Source organism: Lytechinus variegatus, chromosome 12, assembly GCF_018143015.1.
Source record: "Lytechinus variegatus isolate NC3 chromosome 12, Lvar_3.0, whole genome shotgun sequence".
NCBI lineage: Eukaryota > Metazoa > Echinodermata > Echinoidea > Temnopleuroida > Toxopneustidae > Lytechinus > Lytechinus variegatus.
Genome location: NC_054751.1, coordinates 24,191,015 through 24,200,181, shown reverse-complemented (window position 1 = coordinate 24,200,181; position 9,167 = coordinate 24,191,015). Strand labels below are relative to the sequence as shown.

General features: G+C 36.4%; 1 protein-coding gene across 1 annotated transcript; it reads left to right on the top strand.

Annotated features, from left to right (window-relative positions):
- Window positions 1–1,030: 1,030 nt before the first annotated feature.
- On the top strand, window positions 1,031–5,717 carry LOC121425349. The gene is made up of 3 exons (XM_041621377.1): window positions 1,031–1,563; window positions 3,291–3,434; window positions 5,467–5,717. Exons 1-3 carry the CDS (start codon window positions 1,209–1,211, stop codon window positions 5,715–5,717), a joined length of 750 nt encoding a protein of 249 aa, XP_041477311.1. The 5' UTR covers window positions 1,031–1,208.
- The last annotated feature ends 3,450 nt before the right edge of the window (window positions 5,718–9,167 follow it).

Here is a 9,167-nt window from a genome sequence, read left to right as displayed (position 1 = left end):
ATTTAAATTACAAATGGCGCATGCATGTATAGGACACTCACATAATTGAAAATTCTGTCTGATTCTGACTGAATAAATTGTTTTCATGACGAACACCTGTAATTTAATAATAGCTGAATAATACAATGAAAATATAAGTTTTAGTATTTCACTTTCTTTGCCTCTAGTCGCCGTATACTCTGGTGTGAGTCTAGGACAATACTACGTCTTTAACAGAACGTTCTGCCACCCCAAGACCGTTTCCGAACATCTTACCAACAAAGATAATAACACCTTCAAATGGCATCAAAACGTCTAAGACGCCATAACGTGTTTTTATTTGTTTGTCCATATTGATGGGTAAAGGTAAGTAAATTGACTTTTTCTATACAAACTAATAATATTTTGTGTTGTCGAATGATAAACTTTAGGAGTTCATAACGGATTTGTCTTGTAAATATTCATTTGTGCAATTACCAGAGTATAATCTATAGTAGGAAAACAATCTTTTTTCAATTTCAATTGTAATATACCTATTTTTACCACTTACCATCATTAAAATTAGAAAATGTTGAAAATGCCCATCAGTAACGAAATAATCACAATCTTTATTACAACGGGGGTATAGATGAGAATTTCGGTAGGAAATTTTAGGACATTGATGGTGAAACAATAAGACGAAAATACAAGGGATGTGATAAAGGAGAAAATGGGGAAAACAGATTAATAATAAGAGAAGATTATATCTTCTGCAAAGGACATTGTCAATAATTGTGATAGCCTGAAAGATAACAGATTCATACAGGGGAGGGGTGGCAAGGACTACATATAAAATTATTTTATGTGTATGTTGCGTTGAAATTTGTGACATAAATAAATATTCCCTTTTTCATCTTTTTGCTCGTTCGCTTTGCCATCTCGCGAGCAACTGTCCCCTGTATATACCTAATGTTATGTGCCACTCAATTAACACGGTGATGCTTTTGGGCATGTTTACTTCGTTTAGTCAATGTCGTTTGAAAATATTGTTTCATAAATAGATACTCCCTATTCCTTTCCAATTTACCTTTGAAACGACATCGCCTGCCTTTAAGTCAAGCTCTTGTGGGGAATTACCTCAGTAGATTTTGAAATTATTTTGAATTTATTATGTGAGGTTCCACTGCTCTATTAGATGGGGAAATACGCTGCTAGCCCTCCTCGTCTTGAGCGTCAGTATAATTCTAAATATGATTCTTAATATTTATTTACTAGGAATCATGTCAACAGAGTTAGAAGTTAAGTACAGGTGCGACGGAGGTTGGTGGAAATTCGGAAACAGATGTTATAGAATATTGGGGAACAGTTGGGTGACTAAAGCTAACGCAGTAGATATCTGTACCCGAGCGAATTCTCAACTCTTCGTTCCTTCTAATCAAGACGAATACGATGCTGTAACGGAATACATCAACAATCTTGGTCCGGTTAGCACGGATGATAATCCTACACCAAGAGATATTGAAGATGTGTGGGTAGGGTGCGATGATGAAGACGTGGAGGGGACGTTCCAATGTGTAGATGGAACATCATTTACCAGCTCTAGCGGTAGGTACTATTAATTTTATATGATGCAATATACATGTATCCCATGGGCGGAAATCCCAGGAGGGACAGGGGAGATGCGTCCCCCCTTACCCGAAATATTAGGGGGAGGGGACACAATATCAAATGTCCCCCTACTATTTTTGGTATTTTATGATGGTAAGAAATACATCATTAAAAAATCGAAATAAAACATGTATTTTTGGACGAGATGACCTTAATTTTGGGGTGAAAACCTTTTCTTTTTTTTTTGCTTGTCAGATTTTCCAGCCCCTTGTCCCCCTACCTTTTGGGAGAGACTTCCGCCCCTGATGTATCCTCCCGTCTTTAGTGGGACTGTGCTTCCAGAACATTAAAGATTGTAGACATTGTGCTATTGATTCTCACTGAATAATGTAACAATTTTGGAGCTAATTTAAAGATCTCTTTGAAGGAAATTTTAATGGGATCTCCTTTCTGTCACCTTTGTACAATAATGTAATGCGTTTCAATAGACTTTTGAACTTTAATTTTTTTCTCAAAAGTAACATCTTACGGTAGTGAACGTTTTATTAAGGCCTAAGTAACATTTTAAAGCTAAGGCTCACCTATTTCAGTAGGGCTCATTTACTGAAAATTCATTCATGGGGTCCGTAACACAAAGATAAGCGATCAATAACTAAGTCGATAGACCAATCAAGATTAATGTTTCATGCGCAAACGGTTCAAAGTGCCGGATATGAACCAATGAGAAGTGTTTTTTCATATTTGCTATTCATCGCCAGGCTTTGTTTTACGGGCCCCTTGGCCCGTATTCCATAAACGAGATAAGCATGCTTAATTCATTAAGTCAAAAATCTAAGCATTTTATCATTATTTTCTGTCTAAGACAAAATTCGTAGCCAAAACGCGTAGTCCATAAAGAATTGGCTTAGAATTTTGTCTTAGAATTTGGCTAAAAGTTTTGCGAGACTAAGACGTATAGGATGAATGGCTAAGCAACTTTTTTCTTGAAACTGCAGTCTTGGCCCGTATTCCATTAACGAGATAAGCTTCTTGTTTAAGTTTGAGCAATTTTTCTTAGCATTTTGCTTGTCTAAGAAATCTCCCCTAACGATATTCTATAAACTTTAAGACGTTTGTCTCAAGTCAGACGATATGGCTATGCCAAAGTCTCAAATTCTTATGACGTCATGAGCAAATGTGACGTCACGCAACTTTTGTTGCGAACGTAACAGCTGCTCCGCGGTAAGTCGATGCGTTTTGGTTTTATGTGTCTAAGCAAAAATCGCATCATAACGAATATCAAGATGGAGGCTGAGAAAAAAAGGAAAGCCAATTTCGATGAAGGAGAGAAAATTACGCTGATAGCAGAAATAAGAGAGAGGGAAGAGATTTGGGACCCAAGCTCAATTCACGGATTACGTTTTAAAATAAATAAAAGGCATGGGCCAATAACCTTCAAACTAATATAATTAAGACAACTCACAACTGTCTTACAGAGGAGAAAAGAGGGAGAAAGAAAGCATTGAGACATTCTGGAATATTCCTTAGGCAATGAATATCTTTAGAGATAAAAAAAAATAACTTAATGGAAGAATGTACTTTCTCTTATAAATTTTCTTATTTAAAACATATTGATAGTGAGACAAAATCAATCCCAAATTTCAAAAGATAATGTGTGTATGAATCCCTTGAATTTGGATATCATCTATTTGTCATGTTTATACCATTATATTTTCATTATATAGAATGGATTACCGGTTATCTTGGTGGTACTGATTACAATTGTGTGGCATACTTCAAACCTAGCGGACTTGAGGACCATTCGTGTATAATCGCTCTTTCCCAAGTACTCTGTGAAGGTAATACGGTTAATATTAAGGGAAGGCGGGGTAAGTTGAGCATGGACAAGTTGAGCCACCATGAACCCCAGGCAAATAATGAATGAGTCAGACATTGTGGTGGTGCCATGTATCATCGACCCATTGCATAACCCTTAACCCCACCACATTGTTTTCAACTTTGAAACAAATATACTTTTTAAGGGAAAAATACAAATTTCAGCCAAAAAAGTAAAAACGGTTGTGAAATAGATAAGTGCCTTTTACATGCACACGCCTTTAAATATAATGAAGACATAGGAACAACTTTGTTAGTCTAGGTATGGATCTTCATTTTTTTCATAGTTTTTTACAGTCATGATGGATGTATTAAAAATGTGTGGATGCGAAATTATCGTATTAAGTTAGGACTGGGGTAATGTTGAGCCAGCCAACATGGGGCAAGTTGAGTCATGGTAATTTTTAAGGTAATGTATATAAAAGTCAAACAAACCTTAAAAAAACATCGATGTGCAGGCAGAAAGGAGCAACTTTACATGGCTGTTCTTTTCCTATTAGAGGATGTTGGTATTTATAGCGAATTAGCAAGTCAAAATACTTTGAATAAAAAATTGACATGCTGGTTCTTCCTCCATATATTTTGTACATAGTTTTTGTGGCTCACTTTACCCCAGAAGGTGGCTCAACTTACCCCACAGATGGGCAAGCTGAGCCATTTGAAAATCTTTTTTCAAAGGTGACAGTGACTTTCAGTGTGGGAGTAGAAAGTTATATATAGGTGAAATATATTTCAGAAGAATTGAATTGTAAGGCAAGGTACTAATTTCTACAAGATCATTAATCATATCAATTCTAACATTCAAAAAGTGTCACAAGTTACCCCGCCTTCCCCTACCAATATTTTGTATATCATAGCTTATTTATCATCCATTTAATATCTGGGTTCTCCTTTTATTACCCAGGTATCCGTTACAGGTGGTGTTACATTCCGTTTATCATGTTTATGGTAAAACAAAAATGATGTTTAGTGTAGGGCATGTAGGTCTTTTCATTGTTTGGGACAAGCGTTGAAGTGGTCAGCCTTAAATCGTAATTGTCCCCCATTTTTCCCATTATTATGATCATCTTTCTCTGCTGTTGATTGCCAGACCAAGGTTAATGTCTGTTCTTCTATACAGGGGCCGTGGGCGGTTTTTAAAGAGGGGAGTGACCATGCAAAGAAGTCAAAACCACTTGGATGTTTTCACGCTTTTGTATATATTATTAAAAACAAGTGGAGCGCCTCTGCTAGTCTTACCTACATTACGCGATTCAATATAGCAGTAGTGCTGACTTTGAAAACTACTATGAAATAATTATTGACAAAAATGCCATTAACATAATTATACAATACTATGTTCATTGACCCTAAGTGACATTTGACCTTGATCATGTGACCTAAGACTTGTCAGTGATACTTGATAACCCCTATCTTAACAGTTCATAAACTATATTCATAAACTTAGAAAGTTATGACAGCAATTGATAATTACCTCCAACATGGCCAAAGTTCATTGACCTTAAATGACCTTTGACCTTAGTCATGACACTTGATTACTCTTATGTCCAAGTTTTATGAATCAGATGCATAAACTTTTAAAGTTATGATGGTATTCAACAAATACCCCCAACTTGACCAAAGTTCATTGACTTTAAATGACCTTTGAACTTGATCATGTGACTTGAAACTCAGGTAATATTACCCTTATGGCCAAGTTTCATGAACTAGGTCCATATATTTTCTAAGTTATGATGACATTTCAAAAACTTATCTTAGGTTAAGATTAGCAATACTTGATTAAACTTATGTTCAAGTTTCATGAACTAGGTCCATATACTTTTTAGTTAATGATGTAATTTCAAAGCGGAGCGGCGCCGAGAGTCTCACTCTGCTATATGCAGGTAAGACAAAAATGGCACGAGGTAAAAGCCCTCTCCCCCGTTTCGCGGCCCTTGTTGTACATAGGTGCCTAGGATTTTGCCGTCAATCAATAATTATTGATCATGATTATTTTGATATCTATGTGTGTGTGCATCAATGCAGCTCCAGCCGCCATCACCCGATCCAGTTCTTACAAGGCTTCATCTCTCTCCAACCGATGTCTTCGTGGATACACACAGAAGACTGTCAATAAGAAGTCTAAGACCCGCTGTGCTGCTGAGTGCTTGAAGGAAGACTACTGCGTCTCATTTAATTTCAAAGATGGCGTCTGTGACCTCAACTACAATACCAGAAACCAAGTCCATTATAGCGCATTCCAAGAGGAAGAAGGATGTTCTTATTACGAACCGTAGAGTGTCTTGAAATTTTAATGTGAAATTCCCTATGCGTTAAAAGTGTTTCTTAAAACTCAAACTTTCTTGACGAAATTGATAAAAACAAACATGAGGTTTAAATTCTTCTTTTTATATTTATGGAGGAAATAGACCTAATGGACAAAGACGTTCATCCTGGGGGGGGGGGGCAGGGGACGGTCGCTCCTCATGAAAATATTTATCAATATGCCCCTCAATGACAACTTGACACCATAATGCAAGTATCTGTTTAAAACAGCGTTTTATAATGACTTTACAAATCATTTGGATATTACATGTATTAAGAGCAAAATACATTTCTATCATTCCCATCTTAAAAGCAGGCCATTGAACAATGATAAAACTAACAATATAACCGAACCCCTCCGTAGTTCAATAATAAAAATAAAACTAATGTGCATTAACATTGATGAACTGTGTTTCAGGTAGCTATCTTCTTAGTAAACCATTACTATATTTATAAGTGTGTACATCCAAATCGTATATAAAGATCATTTTACATTTTGCAAAATTCATATTTTCGGGGAATCGAATGCATGAGTCATTAGTAAATTAAAATTGCTATAAAATATTTTTGATTCAGTTTCGAACGGTAAGGGATATTCTTTTATGTGTGCTGGGAGGTGTACTCTAATGTCAACTTGGGTTAAATAAAAGCACAATATTTCGAGCAAACGTTATAAAATTCTTGTCATGATGAATATACTCTCCTTTAATCGAGTAGATTCTTGTCGACATTTTGAAAAAAAAACACTTAATTTTTAAGAGAAGTAGCCCTTTTCAAATTTTAGTATAGATTGTTTTTTAATGCATGATGACTGCTTAAAAAAGATTCATTTTAACATGGTGAGTATAATTCTATCTATGAGGCCAAACAAGAGTCAACTTCACAAATTCAAAGTAATTATTAAAGTAGAAAATATATTTGGTCAGTGATAAAAAAAACATTTATAGATGCGAAAATACATTTATATAAACTTGCTTTATGACGGAGAAAATTGTCTTTTTCATTTCAAACCCATATTGGCAGAAGAAAGTATAGACAATCCTGTCATAAATTATTTGAAGTTGCATAACATTATACTTAAATGAAAATGATTTATATTAATGTCTGTCCGTGTACATAGTCCAACTATATGCAGTACAACTGAGCAATACATGTACATGTTGTTACAACTGATAATGTCGCACCAACGCATAATGTCGTAGATTGCGACATTATGCCAAGAGCGTCCGACGCATAATGTCGCAGTCAACGCATTAATGTCGTAGTTTTTCTAACGCATAATGTCACATGTCGCAACGCATAATGTCGTAGCAAATTGTCAACGCATAATGTCACATGTCGCAACGCATAATGCCGCAGCGGTATTTTCTTCAGGACTCGAGCTACAGATAAGATATAAAATATGCTTTCACTAAGTATTTTGAGACACGAGAAAGAGAATGAAGTGATATGGAAATCAGGATAACTCTTTGTGTATGGATATTTATCGGTTTATTGCCATTTCGTCTATGATCAGTTAGTCAACTATCAACATAGTCCAATAACAATTTCGTCTAATTACCATCTTGTCTAATAGCCAGTTGGTCTAATAGCCGGTTTTTTAATTATCATAGTCTAATTCCAATTATTTTCAGTTGATCCAATATCCACTTTGTCCAATATCATTACGTCTATTACCTTTTGATGTAGTAGCCAATTGGTCTAATAACCACTTGGTCTACTCTCATTTCGTCAATGTTCCATTTGGTCTCACTTCAGTTGGTTCGCTATCACTTTGTCTTAACCCATTTCGGGTAACAATTGGGGTAGGTAAGTGGGGGTAATTGTCCTCGGGGGTAATTGTCCTCAGGGGATAATTGTCCTCAGGGTGTAAATGTCCGGGGTAATTGTCTAGGGGTAATTGTCCTCGGGGTAGTTTTCTGGGGATAGTAGTTCAGAAGGTGATTGTTCGGGAGGTAATTGAGCTAGAACCGGTGATTGGACCTATTGGTGATTGCATCCATGGCAACGATACCAAATGATTGTTAGCCGAAATGGGTTTAGACAAAGTGATAACGAACCAACTGAAGTTAGACCAAATGGAACAATGACGAAATGAGAGTAGACCAAGTGGTTATTATAGACCAACTGGCTACTACATCAAAAGGTAATAGACGTAATGATATTGGACAAATTGAAAGACTAAATGATAATAAACATAACGGCTATTAGACCAACTGGCTATTAGACAAGATGGTAATTAGACGAAATGGTTATTGGACTGGTTATGTTGATAGTTGACTAACTGATCGTAGACGAAATGGCAATAAACCGATAAATATCCATACACAAAGAGTTATCCTGATTTCCGTATCACTTAATTCTCTTTCTCGTGTCTCAAAATACTTAGTGAAAGCATATTTTATATCTTATCTGTAGTTCGAGTCCTGAAGAAAATACCACTGCCAGCACGACATTATGCGTTGCGACATGTGACATTATGCGTTAGAAAAACTACGACAATATGCGTTGACTGCGACATTATGCAATGTTAAGCATCGGACGCTCTTGGCATATAAATGTCGCAATCTACGACATAATGCGTTGGTGCGACATTATCGGTTGTAACATATGTCACGTAAATAGTCCAGTATCCCTGATCATGTAGCTGTATCAGATTTGTTATTATAATGATTAGAGTATGTGAAGATCACGTCGACCTATATGCAAACCAAGCAATATACGTAAATAAACACTTAAGTGCAAAAGCGCCCCTGCATATGGAAGCTTAAAAGTGCCACCGAGATGTTGAGATAATTATCTCGGGAAGTCGACATCTTGATAGCAAAAGTTAAGATGACGAGATCCTGGATCTCATCATGTCAACATCTTTTAGAAGAGATGATGAGATGACAAGATCCCGGATCTCATCATGTCAACATCTTTTAGAAGAGATGTTGAGATGACAAGATCCCGGATCTCATCATGTTGACATCTTTTAGAAGAGATGATGAGATGACAAGATCCCGGATCTCATCATGTTGACATCTTGTAGAAGAGATGATGAGATGACAAGGGCCTGGATCTCATCATGTTGACATCTTTTGGAAAAGATGATGAGATGACAAGATCCCGGATCTCATCATGTTGACATCTTGTAGAAGAGATGATGAGATGACAAGATCCTGGATCTCATCATGTTGACATCTTGTAGAAGAGATGATGAGATGACAAGATCCTGGATCTCATCATGTTGACATCTTTTAGAAGAGATGATGAGATGACAAGATCCCGGATCTCATCATGTCGACATCTTTAGAAGAGATGATGAGATGACAAGATCCCGGATCTCGTCATGACGACATCTTTTAGAAGAGATGATGAGATGACAAGATCCCGGATCTCGTCATGTCGACATCTTTTAGATGAGATAATCTGACAAG

What these genes read in the sequence shown, in the direction of transcription:
- LOC121425349 (XM_041621377.1), top strand. Translation starts at nt 1,209, where the DNA reads ATGATTCTTAATATTTATTTACTAGGAATCATGTCAACAGAGTTAGAA. An exon ending in ATCATTTACCAGCTCTAGCG is followed by an intron (nt 1,564 to 3,290) that starts GTAGGTACTATT and finishes TTCATTATATAG; the next exon opens with AATGGATTACCGGTTATCTT. An exon ending in TAATATTAAGGGAAGGCGGG is followed by an intron (nt 3,435 to 5,466) that starts GTAAGTTGAGCA and finishes GCATCAATGCAG; the next exon opens with CTCCAGCCGCCATCACCCGA.